This window comes from Marmota marmota, unplaced genomic scaffold (genome assembly GCF_001458135.2).
Source record: "Marmota marmota marmota unplaced genomic scaffold, marMar, whole genome shotgun sequence".
Classification (NCBI taxonomy): domain Eukaryota; kingdom Metazoa; phylum Chordata; class Mammalia; order Rodentia; family Sciuridae; genus Marmota; species Marmota marmota.
The window spans coordinates 37,357,452-37,383,862 of NW_026000229.1; the positions used below are offsets into that span (position 1 = coordinate 37,357,452).

Sequence of the window (26,411 nt, forward strand, 5' to 3'; positions counted from 1 at the left end):
AGGTTTTTTTTTTTTTTTTTTTTTGATCTTTGGAAGGAAGGAGTGTCAGGGAGGGACTTTCCCCTATGCTCTTTGTTTTGCTGAGTGACTGATTTGTACCTATTAGTGGTTTTGCCTATATACTAGCTTTTTATTTATAATGTCTTAATAAGATTTAACTAAGCAAATTAATTATCTTCATTTCCAGGCACTAAGTTTTGTGGGTGTAATAGGAAGCACTATAAAGTGGTTTCTCTGACTTTCTGTCTTTATTTTATACCTGCCTCTTAAGAATTTCTTTTATTTTTATTTCTTTTATTTTTTTTTTTATTTTTTAGTTTTTGATGGACCTTTATTTCATTTATTTGTATGTGGTGCTGAGAATCAAACCCAGTGCCTCACACACACATGCTAGGCAAGTGCGTTACTACTGAGCCACAACCCCAGTCCCATCTCTTAAGAATTTCTTACCCTTGGGCAAAGTGAAAACTGAACTCTTATTAATGAGACTTCCTTCCTCCTGAGTCAGCTTGAGGAAAAGAGGCTGCTCAACTTCATGCATTGTCCAAAATATTAAAGCCAGAACCTTTGACCTCTGTTCTGTTATTTTCTATTTCTTGGCATGATAAGAGAGAGAAGAAGGTAGTTAACCAAGGATCTAAAACTCCCAAAGGTGACTGATGAGCCATCACCATTCTGGTTTATATAAGCCCTATTTCATGGGCCTGCTTTTTCTACCTGTGATTTTAGTACAAACATGTGACACTGTAGCTAGGTCAGAATCTTTTTTGGGGGGGGGAAGGGGGAGTGCCAGGGATTGAACTCGGGTACTCAACCACTGAGCCACATCCCCAGCCCTACACTTTTGTATTTTATTTAGATACAGGGTTTCACTGAGTTGCTTAGTGCCTCATTGTTGCTGAGGCTGGTTTTGAAATCATGATGCTCCTGCCTCAGCCTCATGAGCCGCTGAGATTATGGGCATGTGCCATTGCACTTTCAGTGCTTAAGTCAAAATTCAGCAGTTTAGCAGGCTATGGTAGAGTATTATCTCTAGGTTTGCTATTGGATTGGTTTTTTTGTTTTGTTTTGTTTATTTTTTTGGGTGCTGAGGATTGAACCTAGGGCCTTATGCATCCAAGGCAAGCACTCTACCAACTGAGCTATATCACCAGCCCTTGACATTGTTTTCTGATATTACAGGTATTAATGAAGAAAGCTGTTTCTCTTTCCTTCGTTTTATTGATGTATCTCCAGCAGAAATGGCAAACCTCATGCTTCAGGGACTTTTGGCCAGGTGAGAAGTTTTATTATTATTTGATAAGAGAAAGAGTGGGAATAAACAGGGATAAAGTTGAAGTACTGCGAAATTAAATATTTAATATTATCTTTGCCTCTCATTCTTTTTCAGTTGTTAAGATTTTTTTTATAAGGGAGCTGTAATTTTCTTTTGATTGTTTAATTTCATAATATTCCTTAAATAAAGAGTATATAGACTTCTGTATGCTACCAGAAGATCTTCAAACTGTGTAATATTGGATTAGTTTATTCTGTTTTACTTGCTTGTACAGGGCAATTGGTGGCTGGTGATTCATTTAGCTAGTGGTAATTGTAGCATAACCAGCCTCAGGTGTTATGGGAAATTTAGTTTTGTGTTCTTATACCTAGGCATAATGGTTTTCATTGACTTTTACTTTGTATTCATGTAACAGGGACCTCAATAGAAACTCCTCTCTCCCTGTTATGAAGATATTTTCATGATATGAGTTTTCATGATAGATATGAATATTCCTGAATTTTGAGAAGAGCTTTCCAGAAGCTTTTAATTTCATAGTAGCAAACTAAGTCATGCCAAAAAAATTGTAGAACAGATGTATAAAATACTTGCTTTATCTGAAAGTAAGAAAGAACTATTTCTAAAATGCTCATAATTTACCAAAGAAATGTGTAATGAGAGATATCCCTTGGAGAGTTCCTCACTGCTGTGAATGACCCTCAGACTTCCTTGGAGCATTGAATAAGCATATCTGCTGTGGTTTGTTTCAGATGGTTAGCTCTTTTCCTGTCTCTGAAAGCCTCCTACAGGCTCCATCAGCTGCGCTCATGGGGAGAGTCAGAAGGGGGAAGCCAGCAGAGTTATATGAGAAACAAAGATTTCCTTCTTGGAGTTGATTTTCCACTCTCCTTTCCCAACCTTTGTAGCTGCCCTTTGTTAAAGGTAAGCAATTATTTGAGCATACATTATCTTAACATTGCATTAGCCTCCTTTTCCCTTGGTCTTTGAGTCAGTAAAAATGATAAGAAATGTCCTGATAGAACCAAAACGTTCCCAAGGGAGTGTGTGTAGTATATTGAATTATAACTTAATGTATTATGGATTATTTTTTGCCTGTGTTTGAACTTTCTGTAAAATAGAATTATATCATATATACTCTGATGTCTGGGTCCTTTTACTCAACGTTATTATCATAGGTTCCTCTGTGTTGTATGAAAGGATTTTGTTTGTATTACCACAAATTGTTTTATTGTCTGCATGAATCACAGTTTATTAATGTATTCTACATATGAATGGTGGACATTTAAATTCTTTAGAGTTTGGGGCTCTTATGAATAAATAGCTCTTCATATTCTTGCAAATGTTGTTTGATAAACTTGTGTTATAATTTCTTTGAGACTTATATCCAAGAATGGAAATGCTTCATCATCAGTTACTTGGTAGTAATGCTGCAAAACATTTGATTTTCTAAATTTATACATGCAACAGTGGTTAAAAATTGCTATTCTTCATCCTTGCCTACACTGATGCTGCCAATTCTTTTCATGTTAGCCACTTTTATGAATTTAAGTCATATCTCATTTTGATTTTACATTGCATGTCCATGAAAAAAATTAATGTTGCATTCTTTTTCCTGCAGTTGTTGGAGGTTGCGATGTAGGTGAAAGGCTAAGTAGCAAGAAATGAAGTTATAGACATAGGTCCAGGTTATGGGGGGCCTCATAAGTACTGCTAAGGATTTGGATTTTATTCTGAATGAAATGGGTCCTACCTGGAGAAGGAAAGTAATTGTTTGTATGTTTTAGTCCTTCAGCTAGGTTTATGTGTTTATTCTTCTAGTACTGGTCATTGAACCTAGGGCCACTAAGCTATATCACCAACACTTTTAATTTTTTATTTTTGAGACAGTAGCTGGGATTATAGGTATGTGCCATCACACACAACCGCCTTGACTAGATTTAAAGTTTAGAAGCTAGATTATTTTTCTTGGGTCCACTAGAAAGTCTTATAGTTGTTTTAAAGTTAACTACTATGGAAGGTAGGAATAGAAAGAAAATATGGATTTTTCAGTATACAGGATGCAAATATTTGATATAGCTATAGCCAATAACTAATCCTTATGAACAATTTTTTTCATTGCAAACTGTTTCGTTCTGGATTTTGCTATAGCGAGTGTCAAATATTTGCCCCCTGTACTTTGCAAACCCCATATTTTCCTTCTATTTTCCCAATTGGTTAACACTTAGAGGTGTTTAGGACAATGTTTAGGGTTTTTAAAAATCTCTTACTTAATATGAATACTTTTCTGACATTGCCTTCTCTCATATTTGTTGAGCAAAACCCAGCATCATTTCCTGTATTCTATTTACTTTCCATTGTGTTCCATATTGCGTTATTGTTGAATTTCAGTATGGAATAGTATGTAGTTCAAAACTTTCATAAATTTATTCTCACACATACCTTCTTCCCAAGAGTGGTACTCTGGTCAGATCTCTTCCTCTATTGTTTTGCAGAGGGGGAAGAGTACTGAGAGTGTAAAGAGTATTACATGTCATATATAAGGAATTTTTTTCAATCTTTTGCTTAAAAGAGTAAAAACAAAATCTGGAAAAACACCATTTTTTCTTTGTTGAGGCAGAACATACCATATTAAAACTATATCATACTAAAAATGATGTATGGCAGACATGAAGTACCAGTATCATTCTAACTTCTATCTCAGTGAACAGTTGTCATGGTAATGGTCTACTTAAGCATATGGATGTTGAAAACTTTATATATTCTACAATTATAGTGATCTAACTAATTTATAGAAATTAGGGATGTTTCAGATTTTCTAATTTAAAATATACAAAAGTTTCAGCATAAAGAGTTGTTTTTGAGTCAGGTGTAGTCAGAATTACACTTGTAATTCCAGCAACTCTGGAGACTGAGGCAGGAAGTTTGCAAATTTAAGGCCATCCTCAGCAACTAAACAAGACCCAATCTCAAAATAAAAATAAAAAGAAGAGGATGTCGTTCAATGGTAGAGCACTTCTGGATTCAATCCTTTACTGAAAGGAGAGGGGAGTTGTTTGAAAAGAGTGGCCTATGCTTAGATTTTAAACACTGTTCTCTGTTAAATCCTTAAAAGAACTTTAACTGGCTATTGATGAAGAAGCCCTCAAACAGGAAATTTTCAAAAACTCCTCCGCTAAGTGTTAAATTTTTCAGCTGTGGTATCTATATCTATCATCATTTCCTGAGATAATGAGAGCTGCCAACGCCCTTTATGGAAAGCTCTGGGAAACCATTGTGTTTTTCTGTATTTTATTTTCCCCCTTTTTGTTTGGATACTTAAAATATCTGTGAAAGTAGAATCCATGTACTCTGGCGGTTGATTTATAAACACTGTACCCTTTCATTTAACATGAGACCTTTTCTTTAATTTTTGAAATGGAGAACAATGCACGGCCCCTTGTTAAATGAATAAAACTACACCTAAAGGAAAAACATCTGTGTGTTTTCTATGTTACACTTTGGCAAGGAGTGGGCACCTGTGGGGGCCTGCCATCCTGGCCTGCTTGTTTTCACTTGAGGCTTTTACATGGTGCCAAGAGACTCTTTAGAGAAGCCTAACTTCACTACTATGTGCATATTTGGTTCTGGCAGCTAGATGCACACAGCTGCCAGTGCTTACAGGGTAATGAGACATTCAAGAGCATGAAAAAGGGACAACAGGATAGCAAAAACTGTGACCGCATTAAAATCAAGTCACTTTCCCCATAGTGTGAAATTCTGTTAACTTCCTAGGATTTTTTTTTCTTTTTTCTTTTTTCTTTTTTTTTTGTGTGTGTGGCCAAAATAGACCAAAGAAGTAAGAACCTTATTTTCTATTTCTACCCTCCAACCATATTATGTAATGGTATTTGAGGTGTTTTTTATCTCAAACATTAATTTTTTCTTTGTCCAGTGGTTCATGTCATTAAATGGAAGGGAATTAATGTGCTACAAAAGACCACTGGATTAAGGAGGAATTGATGGAGCTAATGTTAGAGAAACGAATCTAGAAAAGTATAAGTATAATATTCTAGGAATAGTCAGGATTTCTCTAAAGTAAAGGCTGTATGTTGAATGAACATTTTGAACTGCTGATTTTGGGTGTGTTGTTGTTTTTTTTTTTTTTTTCCAGTACTAGGGGGATTGAATGCAACAGGGTTCTCTACCATAGAGCTAGTCACCCCCCAGACTTTTATAATTTTTATTTTGAAACAGAGTCTTACTAAGTTGCTAAGGCTGGCTTTGAACTTGCAATCCTCCTGCCTCAGCCTCGTTGAGTACCTGGGAATTATAGACATGTTCCCTAATGTCCTGCTGTTTTGTTTTGTTTTAAATCTAGAATTAGAAAGGAATATATCAGGGGCTAGGGATATGACTCAAGTGGTAGCATGTTCGCCTAGCATGCGTGAGACACTAGGTTCGATTCTCAGCACTAAATAAAAACAAAGATATTGTGTCCACCTAAAACTAACTAACTAACTAACTAACTAACTAAATAAATAAATAAATAAATAAATAAATAAATATTTTTAAGGAATATATCACCTTGGCTTAGTGACTTCAATAAGAATTCCATTTTTTTCCTGTCCCATGTAAGATATAAGTAAATGTGTTCTAATTTGGGAATGACGACCCTGGCAATATAATTATTACTAGACAGACTTTTCCCAGAAAGGTACCTCTAATAATATTTTGTTAAGAGGACCCCCCCATGATAAATATTTTCTCTCTTTCTTAGTAATAACTATTTTGTTGAAGGGAAGAGATTGGAGGAAATGTTCATTCTACTTTTATTTATTTATTTTTAGTTATTGGTAGATCTTTGTTTGTTTGTTTATATGCAGTGCTAAGAATCAAATCCAGTACCTCACATGCTAGGCAAGTGCTCTGTCACTGAGCTACAGCGCTAGCCCCTACTTTTATATCTTTGCCATGTACTAAGAAACAGATTTCTGCTGAATTTTGCCATTTGATGATTCGTAAAATGAGAACAACTTACAGAAATCCCTGACATTGTTTACTTTCTCTAGAAGTTAGTAAAGAATTCAGATGTCTTCAGGCCATCTCGATTGCTGCCTCAGCCATCTGCGGAGGGATGGTCTGAGGCAGTGGGCTTCCCAGCTAGCAGCCCTGAACTACTTTTCTAGCTAGCTGAGATGAACAGAAGTTGGTAGACCTGTGTCATTTCTCCAACCGCAGGAGGGTCAAGGTCAGAAATATGCTTTGGGGAGCAAAACAAACTTGGAGGCCTTTTTTTTTTTAAACCTTTGTCTCTGCAGTAACAGTAGTGTTTTTTGAATAATGTTCCTTGTATTCAGTATTCAAAGAACGAGGTAACAGCTAGACTTAACAATCTTCATAATTATCCTCATACTAGGCATTCAGATGGTAAAGGACATAAGCATGTAACGAAATAGATGAACTTCAGTGCACATTCCAGTCAAGATGAGAACACAGATGGTATCGGAAAACTGCCAGAAGGTCAAAATTCTTTCCTGGGTATTGACCAGGACTTCAGCATCTATGGACAAAGCCAAACATGTCAAAGTTACGCATGTAACTTTTTACTCATGTAGCTCTGCAAAACAAATGTTGTAAAAACTTCCATGCTTGTGATTAGAAACCACCAAAGACAGTTCTACTCTGCTGAGAAATAGCAAAAGTCTTTGAGTTTTTTCATAACCATTATTCAGAACATGTGATTAGTTCATTAAAACAGATGTTGATGCATATGTCCTACTAGAGAACTTGAGATGACTTCACTCAAATCATGATCCTGAGAAACTCTTTTATTTCAGGAGCTTTAAGCCCTGGGTAAAATAGGCCCATATGAATGGAAGAACAGGATATGTACTGAAAAAAAACATCAGAAAGATGTTACTGCAGTTATAACTGTCATTCTCTTGCAGCATCATGGTTGCTATTCTTATAGTTTGTTTTTTGACCTTAAAACTGTGTATAAATTTGACTAGTTTGTGTTCTGTCTTCATCCCTATCGTTTTTAGGATTATCACCCATCTTACTTAAAAACCACTAAAACAAATAAATGAAATAATCAAGATTGAATACCCAAAGACAAAAAATCTAACATTGTTCTAATGAAAGAACTTCTTTGTTTACAACATAGAACTATGATCTCACTGTGGGCTTCTCTTTTGTGTGAACATTCCATGCTTAAAATCTTTTGTATGAATGGCAGCTATGAAGACTCTTTAATATAATAATTTAAGTCAGGAATTTATATTTTTAAGTGATTATGAGATAGGTGTTCCAAATGGATAGTTTGCTTTTCCTGACCATTTGTATTTATGTTTCTTTAAAATAAAGAAAACATCTACCTTTGCTAGAACTATACTGCACTATATTGGTACTCATGATGCTAAATTGCCTTAAATTTTTAGGTAAATAATGTTGGTCATCATTGTCTTTAATTCAAGATGTGAGTTTGAATCCACAGTATAACGAATGAACTAAATTTTCCCTGTGTACACTTTCTTTTTTAACATACAATTTTTAAGAATTTATTAAATACGCATAGGTCATGGACCTAAGGTTACAAACTTGTGTGTAAGATTAAAAGACATGAACTTTGATTCAAGCATCAAATAGTTTCAATTAAGATATAGTTATTACCTTGATTACAGTAAAAACAACATAATTAATTAAGCTAGCATTTTTCAAAATGTGCTCTTTAGTTAAATGATTTTGCCAGGTATGAAAATATGTTACATTAAAAGTCTTTCCCTTGGGCTGGGGATGTGGCTCAAGTGGTAGCGCGCTCGCCTGGCATGCTTGTGGCCCAGGTTCGATCCTCAGCACCACATACAAACAAAGATGTTGTGTCCACCAAAAACTAAAAAATAAACACTAAAATTCTCTCTCTCTCTCTCTCTCTCTCTCTCTCTCTCTCACTTTCTTAAAAAAAAAAAAAGTCTTTCCCTTGCTCTGTAGTCAGATAAAGTTTTTAAAATGTTATGCTACACAGAAGTTAAAAAACATAAACTGCTTTCTCTTGAAAAGGAATTCCTCAGATCCTTTAATATATGAATGTGTATTTTGATTATTCAAGAAGGAAAATAACCATAGAGGGTTTGCAAAATATATTTGCATAGTGATTTTTTTTTTAAATTTTCTCTTTCATGGAGCATCTCATAAAAAATAGTATTTCTTTGATTCTTGAATTTAGAAAATGTTGCATTGAGCTTTTCAAATTATACAATAAAATTTTTCTTTAGCGATGTAACTATGTTAGGCAGCTATTGTAAATGTTTTAACACAATTGAATCAAGTTTTTATTTTTGCATATTGACACATTTTATAAACTCTCAGAAGTGAGTGCTGAATTTGAAATTTTAAGAGGCACTGGGTCCTGTGTACACTTTTGTCTTTTAAAATTTTGCTGTGTCTATTTATAATCAACAGTATTATCTTCCAGGTGTAGAATTAGTTATACCACTTAAGGTATACCAACAGAAGCACATTTTGAAATCAATATGGACATCATCTATATTACATACTTGGTTCTAATTAGTATCTAATTGTTTATTAGAATTAATAGTATTGGTTAAGACAAACATTAATTCAGATACTTAATGAGGTTTTGTTTTGTTTGCTCTTCATTTTGCTTCTGTCCTGGCACTAACTTGCATTTTTGTTTTGAAGTCTCTTGTTTTCAGCAGCCACTGTAAAGCCATGAGTGGCTACTCAGACCAGGTTGTCCATCAGCGGAGATCAGCTACCTCTTCACTTCGTTGCTGCCTGCTCACTGAGCTGCCATCTTTTTTGTGTGTGGCCAGTCCACGTGTAAGTGCCACAAGAGGGGAAGAGATTAAATGAATAGTACTAGAAGAAATAAAACAAATTTCAAAGAGTCTGCTTCGTAAACAGAACTGTTTTAAGGTTATTTGAACCTTAAGGGAACATATAAGTCATAGTATTTAAAAAGGATGACATCCATGGTCCTGGCCTTCACAAGACAGCATTTCTTTATCTTGCATTGTGTAGATTTGAGAATAGTTTATTGTGGATAGCTGCTGCTTCTCATTTTATCAGGGGTTCTAAACTACAATAGGAACAAGCCATCTGTTGGGTTGATTATCACTCAACTGCAGGGTCAGGGGAGAGGGAGCCATTTGTCACGTGCATTGAGGTTTTAAAGGATTTTCATAGGAGGGACCCCAATTAGGGGGGAAATTTGATCTGGGCCTTATCACCTCAGTACAGTTTTCACATAATAAAAGGAAATAATACACTCCAGAATCAAGCAGTTTCTCATTCTGATGTTTTCTCACTTCCTAAGCAGTCTTGCCTACATTGGAGGTTCACAAGTTTATTCTATCTAAAAGGTGACTGTTGCATCTATTCCCCATTCAGCAGTTATACATTTATTTGCAGAGTGGGAGTAATTTCTATTGTGGTTCAACTTTGAGCAGCTGGCTGGATCCTTCCTAATACCCTGTTTATCAAAACAGTACTTCCATGATTGCTAACAAGTATCACTGCAAAGGCTTCCGTTGGCTCAATGAGTTGTTTACTTTGCCTATATCTTCACTGCCTTTCCTATCCATGTTGATCAGAGCCAGACAAAAGCTCTACAAAGAAGTAATCATGGGAGAAAGGCAGAATAGACATGTGGCTAGACTAAGTAATTAGAGAAAAGAGTAAGTTTCTGTTTACCCAGTTTGTTTTCTTTTGCTGCAGTGGACAACTTCTAGTTGGCCAGGCAGCTCTCTGAGACTGACATTTTCTTCTTTTATATTTATCTATATGTATGTATATATATGTGTGTATATATATGTATGTATATATATATACATATATATGTATGTATGAATGTATATACATATGTATATGTATACATACATATATATGTATTTTTTTTTTTAACTTTCTTTTTCCTTTTCCTTTTTTTGGTACAATATAGTTGTATGTAATGATGAGATTTATTGTTACTTACTTAATTTGGCCATTATCATTCCTCAGTACTTCCTCCTACCTCCCCACTTCCTACGCCTTGGTCCCTTTCCTCTACTGATCTCCCTTTGATTTTTTAAAGATTTACCCTCACCTTCTTTTTCCTTTTTCCTCTCTAGCTTCTGCATATTATGAGAGAAAACACACTACCCTTAATCTTTTGAATTTGACTTATTTCCCTTAACCTGATGGTTTGTAATTTTATCCATTTTTTCCTGCAAATGATATAATTTCATTTTTCTTTATGGCTGAATAAAATTTCATTGTGTATATATGCCGCATTTTCTGTATCTATCCATTCATTGATGGACACCTTAGGCTGCTGGTTCCATAGTTTGGCTATTTTGAATTGTGCCTCTGTGAACATGGGTATTCATGTATCACTGTTGTATAATAACTTTAATTCTTCTTGATAAATACTGAGGAGTCGTATATATGGGTCAGTCTCCTGGAAAACATTTTCTACCATTATTTTTATTGGCTTGCATCTTTAAGTTTATTTAAAAAAAAAAAAAACAACACCAGAATCTGGCATATTCCAAAGAAATGATGAATGGAAATAAGGTATTGAATCCCACTGACTCCTGCCTGCCTAGATTTCTTTCTACTAGTCCTTTGATGTGTGAACTTCATTCTCTTGCCACTATCATCTTCATTGGGTTTATTTGGCTATCTAGAAAGAATTTAGAGTTTGTATGTATCCTGCTTTTCCAAAATACTCTTGGTCTTAGAAGCTTAAGTTGACTTAGGGAAGTATACTTACACTAGACAGCATCTAAAGCCATGTTTCCATAGAAGACAGCCTTACACCTCTGGTTTTTTGGTTTTGTTTTAATTAATTTTTTTAATTTCAATTTTTAATTTGTTCTAATTAGTTATATATGACAGTGGAATGCATCTGGACACATTGTACCCAAATAGAGCACAACTTCTCATTCCTCTGGCTATACATGATGCAGAGTCACACCAGTACTGTAATCATAGATATGTATATAGGGTAATAATGTCAGTCTCATTCTACCATCCTTTTCCCCACAGCCCCACTCCACCCTTTACTCCCCTCTGCACAAAAAGTTCCCAGGGCTGGAGTTGCAGCTCAGTGGTGGAACACTTGCCTAGCACCTGTGAGGCACTGGGTTTGAGCCTCAGCACCACATAAAAAATAATTAATTAAAGGCATTGTGTGTATCTACAACTAAAAAAAATTTTTTTAAGTTTTTTTTTTTTTCAGTCTCTTCCCTACCCTACCCCTCTCCAATTATGAATCAGCATCCACTTATCAGAGAAAACATTCAACCTTTGTTTTTTTTGGAATCTGCTTATTTCACTTAGCATGATATTCTTTAGTTCCATCCATTTACCAGCAAAATGCCATAATTTAATTCTTCTTTAAAGCTGAGTAATATTCCATTGTATATATGTACCACATTTTCTTTATTCATTCATCTGTTGAAGGGCATCTAGGATGGTTCCATAGTTTAACTATTGGGAATTTAGCTACTATAAATATTATTGTGGCTATGTCACCATAGTATCTTGATTTTAAATCTTTTGGGTATAAACCAAGGAGTGGGATAGCTGGGCCAAATGGTGGTTCATTCCAAGTTTTCTGAGGAATCTCCATACTGCTTTCCATAGTGGTTGCACCAGTTTTGCAGTCCCACCATCAATGAGTGTATCTTTTTTCCACACACCCTTGCCAACACTTACTAGTGCTTGTATTCTTGATCATTGCCATTCTGACTGGAGTGAGATGGAATCTCAGAGTTGTTTTGATTTGCATTTCTCTAATTGCTGGAGATACACTTCTGGTTTTGTTCTTCCTAGTAGAGGAAGTTTAGATTTCTGGGAGACGGATATCAAGGCTTTATTTCTCACATTCCCAATATTTTATAGAGCCAATAAAAATGAACTATTTTGACCTGTAGTTGCATTTACGGACATAAAAATTCTTTGTTACTGGGCTGGGGTTGTGGCTCAGTGGTAGAACACTTGCTTAGCATGTGTGAGGCACTGGGTTCGATCTTCAGCACCACATAAAAATAAAAGAAAGGTTTCATTTCCATCTACAACTAAAAAAAGGTTAATTTTTTTTTAAAAAAATTCTTCATTACTACTGAATCCTCCTATGTTCTATAACCAACTACTCGTTTTTCTGAAAAGCTACTCCCCAGCACCCTCCTTTCCTCCTGAGACCCTCTCATCTTTGTAAAGTTTTATCATATAGCCTGTGCTGAACCTGAAAATGGCAGTAATTACATCAAGATTATGAAGACAGTAAGAATTCTAAGCGTGTCTGAATGTTACATGTACATATATGTAGTTATCACCTTCAGATCAGTCTTAGAGTGAATGATGATTTATCATGACATATTTTAATTATCTTGTGTTATCTTTTTTTCTTCTTCTTTCCTAAGATACTAGGAATTCAACCCAGGGCTTTGCACATGCTAGGCAAGTATTCTACCACGAAGCTACATCCCCAGCCCTTTTTNAAAAAAAAAAAAAAAGGGTTGGGGGCTGGGGATGTAGCTCAGTGGACAAGTGCCCCTGAGTTAAATCCCCACGACCCTCTCCTCCCTAAAAAGAGTACCTAGACAGTAGAATGAATTAGACAAAACTTTCCTATTTTCATATATGAATACACCAACAGTGAAACTCCACATCATGTACAACCACGAGAATGGGATCCCAATTAGAATAAGTTGTACTCTATGTGGGTATGTCAAAATATACTCTACTGTCATGTATATCTAAAAAAAGGACAAGTTAAAAAAAAAAAAAGTGTTTAGAAATGAGTCCTCAGCAGAAAGCATTCTTTCTCACTGTTCTCTACCTATTCATCCTGAGTTTCTAGCTCTTAATTTTTCTTTTAAGAGTATTGGCCCCAAATCTTTATGTATAGTTCCCAGGTGAGTTCTGCTTTTTATAAAAAAGAAAAGCAATTGTCATTGAATGTACAATTGCTCATTATCAGTCTCTCATTAGAAAAGACCAAGTATGCTTTACTTCAAGAGTATGCATGCTGTTGGAAATATATAAAGCTGATCATATTTCTGATGTCCAGGCCACTACTACTTTAGCTGTTTTTGTTGTTATTGTTGTTTTAAATATTGGGTTGTACATGGACATAATACCTTTATTTTACTTATTTATATGTGGTGACGAGGATTGAATTTAGCACCTAGGCAAGCACTCTACCACTGAGCTTCAACCCTAGCCCTACTTTAGCTGTTTTTATTGAAGTATAGGTATTATGAATCATGAGGTTATGGGACTCACATCCTACATGGAGAATGTCTACTCTGGCTCAGAGACTTCCTGGGGTCTTACGAGGGCAAACAATAACAGGGAGGAGAGATCTAATTTTTATGCTTGTGCTATGTATTTCAGTCTTTTATTTTCCTAAGCTCAAGTATCAATGGGAAGGCACATACATTGGAGTCAAGAAAACAAGCTCTGGATAGATATAAGTGGTGTGATCTCCTAGGACTGTCCGGATAAAGTTATTTCTTTAGTGAACCTGGGTGGATTTTAGAATTCTGAGCCCCATTTGCAATGGCACTTTGTAATTTTGCATATGGACTATAGATGGCACTGTTCCCTAGCAAACTCCATTTCACTTCATCCGCCCTCAGAGAGGTTATTGTCTGATTATTGGTAAATGATGTTCTTTCTCTGATCTTGATACCTTCTTGTTCCCAGTAGAAACACCTACAGCTACAGGTTCATTTATGTACCTGATTGTTTATGTACCCCAGTGCAGTATTTTTCAAGGTGTAGCTTGATAATCTGGGGTGTATTAAAAACCGAGACCAGGCCTTCTATATTAAAATGCTCACTTTTGATATATTCCCACTCAACTGCGTATGCATGCAAAAACTTCAGAACTGTTGCTCTCATAAATCCATTGATGTAAAAATAGAATAGTTAATAGCCAACTTCTAAGAAGTAATAAGAGTTACAGTCAATGCTTTATGTTCTTGTTTTCTTTCATATTCTTGCCCTTATTCCTTATGCCCAGTTTCTCTGTGTCTCAGTCTAGCTCCAAGGTTCTCGTGACCAATTCATTGCTTGTAATAAGCTTTAGCATTATTATCATTCTTGGCCTCTACATTTTGACAAGAGGTAGCTTTGTCATTTTCAGTAGGCTCGTTATCAGATGATGCCACAGCCATCTGAATATACCACTATTTTATTAGGGTGGCATCATACTGTTGTTGGGCTGCACCTTTTTTATTGTTGTTATTGTTACCAGGCAATAAAACCAGGGGCACTTAACCATTGAGCCATATCCCCAGCCCTTTTTTATGGTTTATTTAGAAACAGGATCTTGCTGAGTTGCTAAGGGCCTTGCTAAGTTTCTGAGGCTGGCTTTGAACTCTTGATCCTCTTGCTCCAGCCTCCTGAACCACTGGGATTACAGGCATGCACCACTGCACCAGGCCAAATAATCTACATTTAAAACACCTTTTGATAAGAATTGTGCAGTCTCTTACTTAGCCAGGCCATGAATCTTCACCCCATTGACCCCCTCTTTCCTAGCTTATAGCTTGAAAGAAAGTTTCTTTTATCTTCCATTAGGTTTGACAGTGAGAAAATTGGTCAGAGAAACAGAAAGATGTATTGATAAACTTGGGAATTTTGCTACTGGAGCATTAAAGATGGCTCCAGATGTGCCAGGCCAATACTCTTCTAGTTTTTTAATGATGACTAGCTCCAGCTGTCTTTTAGGCATCGCCATGATGTGTATCACTAGTAGCACTTTACCAGGAACATAATCTAGCAATGAATGGAGGTGGTGGAATGATGGGACGTATATCTTTATTTTGTTTTCAGATTCATGTTACTAGAGTTGGCCTTTTAATCTGGAGAAGCTCATTAAGTCAGTATCTGGGACGCTTAATTTGTCAGTACAGGGTATTTAAAACTGTCAGCCTAAGAATTTTCCATATCAGTCTGGTTTCAGAGTCCCAAAAACTTAAATGTGTATGAAAAACGTGAAAGCTGTCTTGTGTGAATCTTTGCAGGTCACCGCAGTGCCATTGGATTCTTATTGCAATGACCGAAGTGCAGAATATGAGAGGCGAGTTCTAAAGGAAGGAGGGAGTCTGGCAGCCAAGCAGTGTTTGTTGAATGGGGCCCCTGAACTGGCTGCAGACTGGCTAAATCGACGATCTCAGTTCTTCCCAGAGCCAGCCGGAGGACTGTGGAGCATCAGGCCCCAGAATGGTTGGTCTTTCATCAGGATTCCAGGTGAGTTATACATTCTCTTGGAATGTGTTCTCAGCTTTAGCAAAAGGAGGATACATGAGATATTCCCTGTGGTGGTTTTGCAGAGTTATTGAGGTTTCTATCTCATTTTTAGTTCTTAGTAATTTTTAAGTGAAAATACTAATTCTTTAAGACTTGGAGAGAGAAATGTTTTCTTAGGAGAGAGGAATGCTACTCTTTGGGGAGGGGGGGAGTGAGTGAGTGGAACTGGAATGAAGCACAATAGTAGAGAATTTGCCCAGCATGCACAAAGCCATGGGTTCCATCCCCAGTACAGCAGCGGGGATGGGGAAAAAGAGTGGGGGAAGCATGGTAGGAGGAAAGGATTCAGGTAGAATGAATTCATTTGTCTATGTCATTGCCAGTTGAATGAATGAGAATGTCGTCACTCCCAGAAAGCCTCATTTAAGTAGCATAAACAGTGTCCTGCACGGAACACTAGAGATCTGAATGATAACAAAAGGAAAAACAGCATGTTTTGTGCCAAAATTCTAGCAGATTCCCAGACCCCCTAGGGTCAAGGTCAGGGGTTGAGAGGAAACTAGGTTTTCATCTTTGCTTTGGTGAGACTACTTGTAAGGAAGTTGAACATAAAGAGAGTTCATAATCTCTGTGTTCAACTTATAATGCTCATAATCTTTACTTACACCTGCTGGCATACTGGCGTATGAACTTGGAGCTACGGTATTAGTTATGGTTGTTCTAATTCTCTGATATCTGGAGTATATTCATCTTACTGACATGAAATGGAAGTAAACTAGAGTTAAACATTCAAAAGGGAACATCTATTATTTCTAAAAGTTATTGGATTCCAGTGCTGAAGGCCTGGTTTTTCCATTTATTCCACTTTATTACAAGTGTCAAGGGGCTTTGTGTCAAGGCTTCTTGTAATTTGTTGAAGCTCTGACTAGAAGATGCCTTTTTTGATATGTAAAAGCACTATTGCTGGGCTGGGGTTGTGGCTCAGGGCACGGTAGGGCCCTGGGTTCGATCCTCAGCACCACATAACAATAAAATAAAGGTATTTTGTTCAAATTAAAAAAAAATTTTTTTAAAGCACTGTTGCATACTCAGAACTGATTTAGAACACATGAATATGGTGGATGTATATTGTTTGGAAATCAGGGGAAAGCCCAAGTGTAGAAAGCCTAGGCAGGAGGTGAGTGCAGGTATCAAAAGAAGCAGGATAGCACCTTATTTCTTCTTCATTCTGGTTTCTTAGTTCCCAGTACAGGAGTTAGAAGGCTTATTGCTGGCGCTGTGGGAATCTCTTGTGGCTTTTCCTGTTCTTTGAAAGAAAAATGGACCTTGTTTAAATAGCAGGAAGTGTCTGAGTTCTTTTTGCATCGATAAAAAGCACCAGCCTCACTGGCTGTTTACTGTGAGAACCAACCAGCTCCTCACTGACCCCATTGTGCTCTGCAGACTCTCTGGGCCAGTGGTGGGCGCGGAGGCGGGTGTCACTGGAACCTGTATTTTATCTCTCTTTTCTTTATACTTTCACATTTTTTGTTACACTGGGAAGTGTTGGTTCTTTTACGTTCCTTGGAGAGACTGAACCAAAATCTCCTGGGTTTCTCACCTTGATTGCTTCCCCATGCTTCACCAGGTGGATATAAGATCCTTTCAGAAGGCTCCCTTCATTGGAAAACAGAGATTATTTAATCTGTTACCCTAATTTTACTGTCACTGGCTACATTTTTTTGTTTTGTTTTGTCTCTGAATAGTATTGTAAACTGTGAAAAGTACGAACCTAAATCTAAATGAAAATAACAGTAGCATTATAGGAGAGATTATAAGGGTAGGATACATCTGTTTCAACATTGAGCTCCTGTTTTAAAGAACAGGCTGGGCCTTGGTTTGACTTGGCAGAATCATTCCGATTTCTATGGAATTGTGCTCCTCCTGGCTCTGTGCCCTGCTTAGCAACACGTGGTGCTCTTGTCCAGTGCGACTTTTGGTAGCTCCTCAAAATCGGGTGATGTATGCCAGACACAGAAGACAACAGCATATGCAGAAAAAGAAGTTTGTTTTTTTCTACATTCTTTACTAGGACAAATACTTGAGACTGATTTTCCCTGCCTAGCACACTTACCAGAGAATCTAAGGTTTTCTCATTTTTAAGCCCTTGCTGCTATTTTTTTCTTAGGCTTTTTCCTTCAGGCCAGTCCAAAGAAGTCCAGTCCAAACATTTCTGCCTCCCCCACTCCCATAATAATAAGCTGGCAATAGACACCATTTCTTACTTTTTCGGGGGTGCATCAGAGTTTATCCTTGTAAGTGTATGCACATCTTCATTCCTGAGTGTTTCTGATCTTCGCATCAGGTCATTCTGGTTAGCAGTCAGTGTAGAAAGTGGAATGCATGAAAACCATTTAATCATGATTTTGAAATCAATTGAAGCTTCTCAAAATTCAGACATCATGTTCCTTATTCAGGACATAAACACTTAACAACAGAACTAATAGAAACCTATCTGGAGATAGTCAAAGAAAAAAGAAAACAGATTTTTCAGTTTACTTTATAGCAGGTATGACATAGACATCACTCATAGATGCCCACACTTTAATATTTATGCTGGGGGAGTATATATGGAAATAGTAGATAAGTAGACTGCAGAAATCTGGAGAGCTAAGCTTGCCCACTCATTCAGTGGCTTAAAATATGTGTGCTTGCCAGGCATGGTTATGCATCTTGTAATCCTAATGATTTGGGAGCCTGGTAGAGAAGGATCACGAATTTGAGGCCAGCCTCAGCAACTTAACTAGGCTAAGCAACTTGTCTCAAAATAAGAAGGGTTGGGAATGTAGTTCAGTGGGTTAAATTAAATCCCTAGTCCCCCCCACCATACACACTTAAACACATGGGCTTGCTAGGCATGGTCATGCACACCTGTAATCCCAGAAAAAGAATACACACACACATTTAGACTTCTTGTGCTTTTAATGAGAACAAAAAGAACATAATATCTGAAGCAGATTGGTAGGTAGCTCAGTGGGGATTATTTAGGAACAATCAAAATTGAGATACCCCTAGCAATCTAGTTAAAAAAGGGTAATTATGATAGAAAGAAAATTTCAAGTTGTTAACAGAACTATGTTGCTGCCTGATCAGACTTGGAATTTATACAGGCCTCCTTGTTTGGTGTCATGGAGGGGGCTTAATAGTCTCTTCTGTCCCAGCTGTAGTCGTTTGATTGTGCTGTTAAGACAACAAAATGAAGAGCATTTCAATAATCTAAACAAGACCAAACAAAGAAGCTGAAAAAAAGGTGTATGTCACAAAGACAGGGAAGGATTGGGAAGGGAGAGATGTGACCTGGCAGTATTCCGAAGGTGGGAAAAGGCAGCCTGTGGCACAGAGGAGTAAACATCCAGAACCCATAGCTTTGTAGCATAAACAGGGTCTGATGATTTGTTATGGTGCTATCAGCACATCCGTTCTTATTCGGTTTAGACAATAATTATGCACTTGGCAAATAGTGGCGAGAATGACAGTTGAGAACTCTTGGACTACTCTCAATAGTCAGCCTCTTTAGTTCTGGGAAAAAAAAAATCCATACGTTCAGGGTTGGGGCTGGGGCTCAGCAGTAGAGCACTTGCCTGGCATGTGTGAGGAACTGGGTTCAATTCTCAGCACCACATATAAATAAATAAAATAAAGATCTAACAACAACAAAACAAAAACCTCAATGGCCTGAGGACGTAATTCAGTCATAGAGCATGTGCCTGGCATGCACAGTGTACTGAACTTGATCCCCAGCACTGCAGAACAATAAAAAATTTTAATGAAAGGTCAAGTGTGGATATGTGTGTTTGCATTTCTTAGTGTTTATATTTCTCCAAGAGAAGGCAGGAACAGCCGTTTTTCCTATATATTCTCATGTTCCTTATTCAGGACATAAACACTTAACAACAGAACTAATAGAAACCTATCTGGAGATAGTCAAAGAAAAAAAAACAACAGGGTTTTCAGTTTACTTTATAGCAGGTATGACATAGACATCACTCATAGATGCCCACATGAACCTGGTGTCCCCTGCATAAGAATGTGGAACAGAGAAACTTCCAGATTTCTTTGCAGCAGACAAAGAAATCAATTGAAGCTTTTCAAAATTCAGACATCATGTTCCTTATTCAGAACATAAACACTTAACAACAGAACTAATTGGGAATTGTCTGATTGGGAGCTGTCAGCTGAGAGAAAGTCTATACCTACCTCTTTAGAATGTCGAGTACTCCTGGAGTCATGATTTAACAGGACTTTGCACTCTTCTTCAGATGCATTTTCCTGTTCTCATGATAAAAGGTATCCTGGATGTAATAATTTTGCCTGCATACAGCTTTGCAGTGAGTGATTTTGTTGCTTCAATTAAATAGTTTGTCCCCTCCTCCTTTTTCTTCTCCCCAGGCAAGGAGAGCCTCATCACTGACAGTGGAAAACTATATGCCCTTGATGTCCTGCTGACTCGGCTCAAATCTCAAGGACATAGGGTCCTTATCTACTCCCAGATGACCAGGATGATAGATCTGCTGGAGGTAGGAGAAGGAATCTTGGGGGCCTAAGCTTCCTTGGCATTTACATTGGCGGAATCAGATATTCATGACTAGTATTAATCCTATTTAATGAGAACCCCCAAATTTCTTTTTGTGCTTTTAGTCAACATAGGGAACAGAACCAGCTCCTGGCAGATGGAGAGTATGCAAAAAAAATTCTTCTATCTCCTTCCTTACAGCCAAAGTAAAACATCCTTTTCCAAGGGACAAAATTCTCTAATTTTTCCCCTTTTGACTGGGGGGTGGGGTGCATACTAGTGATTGATCCTAACAGCATTTTACCACTGAGCTAACTATATCCCAGTCCTTTTTATTATTTTTTTGAGACATGGTCTTGCTGAGTTACTGAGGCTGGTCTTACAGTTGCAATCTTCTGCCCCAAATTCCCAAATTGCTGGTATCACAGTTATGTGCCACCATACCTGGTGAAATTCCCCAATATTAAAGCAATTCACAGCCCAGGAATCTTTGAAAAGTTTCTTGAAATTCTGTATGGAAACCAAGATTGGGAGCTGGGCACTGTGGCGCACACCCGTGATCCCAACAACTTGGAAAGGCTACAGCAAAAAAATCACAAGTTCAAAGGCAGCCTCAGCAGCTTAGCAAGACTCTATCTCTAAAAAAATAAAGAACTGGAAATGCGGCTCAGTGGTTGAGCAACCCTGGCTTCTATCTCTTCTATTGAATAAAAAAACAAAAAGCCCACAAGATTGGGATTAGTTTTTCTATATAGAAAACCAGAGAACCAGTATTCAACCTTAATTAATGGAATGATTCTTGACTACATATTGCAGTTACCTAGTAAGCTTTTAAAAAATACTGACATCTGATCTCAACTCCAGAGATTCTTATTTAGGAAGTTNTTTTTTTTAGAGGGAGGGGGAGAGAGAGAGAGAATTTTTTTTTTAATTTTTTTTATTTATTTATTTATTTTTTAATGTTTATTGTTTAGTTTTCGGCAGACACATCTTTGTTTGTATGTGGTGCTGAGGATCGAACCCGGGCCGCACGCATGCCAGGCGAGCGTGCTACCGCTTGAGCCACATCCCCAGCCCCCAGTTGTTAGTTTTCAATGTATGATCTCCATCCTTTTTGTGTCCCCGAGCCACTTCCATATGTACTCTTATCCAACCTCTCAAGCTTCTTCTTTTATCCTCTAATGGCAGCAATTGTTCAGGGCATGTTTATGGACCAGTCTGCAAACAGGAAACTCTGCTTCCTGAAATATGATGGGAGTTGAATGATACTGAATGGATGAGATGAAAATTTGTGAGTTAAGTGTTCTTTAAAGTTCTGTGGCTGAATACATTTCTTATGGGAAGAGGAAAGGAAAAAATGCACGTTAGCAAGTGAAAGCAACTTCATTTCACAGAAATCGAGAACCAGTCCTTCTAAAAGCTGAACAAGCCCTTATGTCTTTATTGAATTATATCTTGGGTTAACGACATTTACTAGCCAGCCTTTTGAAATCATCAGAAGAGGGAGTTTTGGTGGTTGATTTTGTGTTGTTGTTGTTGTTTTGTTGGTTAGTTAGGTTTTAACAACAAAACAAAAACCTCAATGGCCTGAGGACGTAATTCAGTCATAGAGCATGTGCCTGGCATGCACAGTGTACTGAACTTGATCCCCAGCACTGCAGAACAATAAAAAATTTTAATGAAAGGTCAAGTGTGGATATGTGTGTTTGCATTTCTTAGTGTTTATATTTCTCCAAGAGAAGGCAGGAACAGCCGTTTTTCCTATATATTCTCATGTTCCTTATTCAGGACATAAACACTTAACAACAGAACTAATAGAAACCTATCTGGAGATAGTCAAAGAAAAAAAAACAACAGGGTTTTCAGTTTACTTTATAGCAGGTATGACATAGACATCACTCATAGATGCCCACATGAACCTGGTGTCCCCTGCATAAGAATGTGGAACAGAGAAACTTCCAGATTTCTTTGCAGCAGACAAAGAAATCAATTGAAGCTTTTCAAAATTCAGACATCATGTTCCTTATTCAGAACATAAACACTTAACAACAGAACTAATTGGGAATTGTCTGATTGGGAGCTGTCAGCTGAGAGAAAGTCTATACCTACCTCTTTAGAATGTCGAGTACTCCTGGAGTCATGATTTAACAGGACTTTGCACTCTTCTTCAGATGCATTTTCCTGTTCTCATGATAAAAGGTATCCTGGATGTAATAATTTTGCCTGCATACAGCTTTGCAGTGAGTGATTTTGTTGCTTCAATTAAATAGTTTGTCCCCTCCTCCTTTTTCTTCTCCCCAGGCAAGGAGAGCCTCATCACTGACAGTGGAAAACTATATGCCCTTGATGTCCTGCTGACTCGGCTCAAATCTCAAGGACATAGGGTCCTTATCTACTCCCAGATGACCAGGATGATAGATCTGCTGGAGGTAGGAGAAGGAATCTTGGGGGCCTAAGCTTCCTTGGCATTTACATTGGCGGAATCAGATATTCATGACTAGTATTAATCCTATTTAATGAGAACCCCCAAATTTCTTTTTGTGCTTTTAGTCAACATAGGGAACAGAACCAGCTCCTGGCAGATGGAGAGTATGCAAAAAAAATTCTTCTATCTCCTTCCTTACAGCCAAAGTAAAACATCCTTTTCCAAGGGACAAAATTCTCTAATTTTTCCCCTTTTGACTGGGGGGTGGGGTGCATACTAGTGATTGATCCTAACAGCATTTTACCACTGAGCTAACTATATCCCAGTCCTTTTTATTATTTTTTTGAGACATGGTCTTGCTGAGTTACTGAGGCTGGTCTTACAGTTGCAATCTTCTGCCCCAAATTCCCAAATTGCTGGTATCACAGTTATGTGCCACCATACCTGGTGAAATTCCCCAATATTAAAGCAATTCACAGCCCAGGAATCTTTGAAAAGTTTCTTGAAATTCTGTATGGAAACCAAGATTGGGAGCTGGGCACTGTGGCGCACACCCGTGATCCCAACAACTTGGAAAGGCTACAGCAAAAAAATCACAAGTTCAAAGGCAGCCTCAGCAGCTTAGCAAGACTCTATCTCTAAAAAAATAAAGAACTGGAAATGCGGCTCAGTGGTTGAGCAACCCTGGCTTCTATCTCTTCTATTGAATAAAAAAACAAAAAGCCCACAAGATTGGGATTAGTTTTTCTATATAGAAAACCAGAGAACCAGTATTCAACCTTAATTAATGGAATGATTCTTGACTACATATTGCAGTTACCTAGTAAGCTTTTAAAAAATACTGACATCTGATCTCAACTCCAGAGATTCTTATTTAGGAAGTTTGGAATGTAACTTGGGCATCAGGATATTTAAAATTTCCTGAAGTGATTATAATATACATCCAGGATTCACAACCACTGGATTAGTGGTGAAAAATATTTACAGGAAAGCAGGGGTTTTTTTTCCTTTAATTATTTTCACATTCAGGTTCTCACTATTTCTTGCCTTAATAGAGGAGATCATGGATACAGAAATAGGAGAGTGAGAATGAGAATAAATAATCATAAACCACTAGATTAAGTCTTTATACAAGAATGTTGGAGAGGCTAAAGTGCCTAGTTGTGAGGAGTATATAAATGCTTTTATGTTTTTCCTTGAGTATAATATTTGTAAGGCTTTATATTCCAGTAAATGGAAATTGGACCATGATATCCCTGTCTATGAATAAGGGTATAGGGACCATAGAAGTGCAAAAGGAACAAAGGTACCTGTAAGGAAGGTTTTTAGGATCTTGGGAAGCCAAGATTGATTTATTGAATTTTACAGTGAGTTTATCCAAATTGGGTGTCAGGCTCCTTTTATTAATTTAGTAACTTCTTTGTGCAAGAGATATGTGCGGGGCTGGGGACATGGCTCAAGCAGTAGCGCGCTCGCCTGGCATGCGTGTGGCCTGGGTTCGATCCTTAGCACCACATACAAACAAAGATGTTGTGTCTGCTGAAAACTAAAAAATAAATATTAGAAAAAAAAAAAAAGAGACATATGTGCTATTTGAAGTCAGTTTAATCACCAAGTCTTAGGTTTAATAATAATGTTTAGCCCCTTGAATGCCATTGATAAGCCAAATTTCTGGTTTGTGTTTAGAATAGATCACCTATTTTTGAAGATTGAAAATAATACTAATAAGCTATAAGTCATAAGTATTTAAACCATTATGTTTGATATAAATTTTGACTATGTTAAAGGTATTGACAGCAGCAATCCAAAATAAAAGGGCTGCCTGCATCTCTAATGTTCTGTTCAAACCCGGTGGTGCCAACAACCAAAACAATTTTCCTACACTGATGCCTTTTTTAGGTAAAGTACACTTGTCTTGTCCTTAAGAGTCAGGGACAGTACAGATAAAGTAGTGTTCTTCAGATGCTAAGAATTATGAAAAATCAATAATGCTACATGCAGATTTAGTAAGGGAGGTGATGATCTTTTTTTTCCAAGGCATTATCAGTAGAGAGTCTTGAAAGTTCATTTGTATTAAAGGGAATTTCTAAGGGAATCTGGGCAGCAACCCATAAATAAGCTAGCTCTGTCAGATGAAGGTGAATATAGGTAGTTTAATTTAGCCCTACATTTTTATTTGTCATTCTGTGTATTGCACACTTGTAGGTACTTATTAAATATTACTAAAGTAAAATACTTTAAAGTATGATGAGTTTTGTTCAGGAAGTATGCTGTAAAGCCCCACCCATAGGTCACTTCTATCTAATCCAGTATTTACTTGAGGGAGTAGGACATAGTTTATAGGATTTGCAAACAAGGCATCTTGTGAGCACCTTCTTAAATGTAAATGCATCTCTCTATGAGGAATTCTAAGGGAAAAGCAATTTAAAGCATGAATTTTACAACTGCTGACATTCCTTAACCATATGTACAGCCCACATCTATGTTGAAGCCAGAGAATGTTGCAACTGTTAGTATGTTTCCAAAACTGAAATGGAAGTGTTCTCTAGTTTTCCTAGTACTATATTTTACTAATGTTGTTTCTTCAATGTTATATTCTTTTATGAAAATGTATTCTTTTTTGTTCATTTGTATTAATGTTTTTCATTCAAATGAACCACATTCTATATTCCAAGAAACTAGTTCTCAGTAGAATTTGTTTTGTGAGCATGGAATTATAATGGCTACAGTGTTCTTCTATGTCTAATCATTTTTTGAAATGTAAACATATTGTGAATGTTGGTATAATGCATGATTATGTCTCCATTTATATTTCAGAGTATGTTGATTGTTTTGGTTTTTATAGGAGTCTCTTTTGTTTTTTTCCATTGACATCTTATACCATACAAAGAGGGATAGAAAAGTTTCCAATAGAGTAGGAGTTAGAAACTCACATGGAAGCATCGAAGTTCTGTTGTGTAGCTGTGGAACATGTTAGCATTTCTCTTTTATTTGGCATTTTTTCCCCATGTTATTGTTTTTTGTTAGTTAGCCTTAGCTGTCCATCTCTTTATTTCTGGAACTCAGCAGAAATAGATGGCAGTAAAGATTCACATGCTTGGTTTCCATTCTGTAAGAAAAATTAGTTCTAGGCACTTTAGTATTTGCTTAGTATTTTCTAAAGAGAATGATAGTGTTCTTTTTCCCTTGGGTAAAAATATGAAATTAATTGAAATTGCTTGTGTAAATATCAGAACTTCTTTCAAATAGAATTCTTTATTCAGGAATGTCTTATTCTTTCCCATGTCTTCTAAATATTCTGGATTAGAGGATTGTCAAAAGGGTGATTGCTGGGCTGGGGATATAGCTCAGTAAGTAGAGTGCTTGCCTCTCAGATGCACAAAGGCCTGGGTTCAATCTCCAACACCACACACACACAAAAAAAGTGATCACTTAATTTCTAGGATCAAGAATTTTTAGTTTGCAGTAGGTATAAGTTAAACATGGTAGAGGGCTGGGGTTGTAGCTCAGAGGTAGAGCGCTTGCCAAGCATGCGTGAGGCATAGGGCTCAATCCTCAGTACCATATAAAAATAAAATAAAGATATTGTGTCTACCTATAACTAAAAACAAATAAATATTTTTCTAAAAAAGTATAAAGATATGGTAGATCATTAAATGTTATATGTTAGTAGATTTATTTTATACTTACTGAGTCCCCTGTGGTGTCTGCCTATTCAGAGTACTATGGAAATAGACATAATCCCTGTGCATTGGGATGATGGTATAGACATGGGCAAAACTCTTTTTCTCCTGACCGGTATATCATAGTTGGGGACCCCTTCCATATCCAATAGTTGCAAAGTGCTTACACATGACTTACCTTATCTCTGGGTTTCCTCTTTTGAGATTTATTCTTGTTGCATCAAGCAA

The 26,411-nt window shown here is 37.0% G+C and overlaps 1 protein-coding gene across 2 annotated transcripts in view; it reads left to right on the top strand.

Moving 5' to 3' along the window:
- Positions 1–26,411, top strand: part of Ino80 (INO80 complex ATPase subunit) — a 105,432-nt gene that overhangs the window by 40,504 nt on the left and 38,517 nt on the right. For both annotated transcript variants that reach the window (XM_048793356.1, XM_015480808.2), the window contains exons 22-26: positions 1,183–1,276; positions 2,026–2,197; positions 8,957–9,097; positions 15,298–15,523; positions 19,952–20,079. In XM_048793356.1, coding sequence (XP_048649313.1) covers positions 1,183–1,276; positions 2,026–2,197; positions 8,957–9,097; positions 15,298–15,523; positions 19,952–20,079 — 761 coding nt within the window. The remainder of the gene's footprint in view (positions 1–1,182; positions 1,277–2,025; positions 2,198–8,956; positions 9,098–15,297; positions 15,524–19,951; positions 20,080–26,411) is intronic.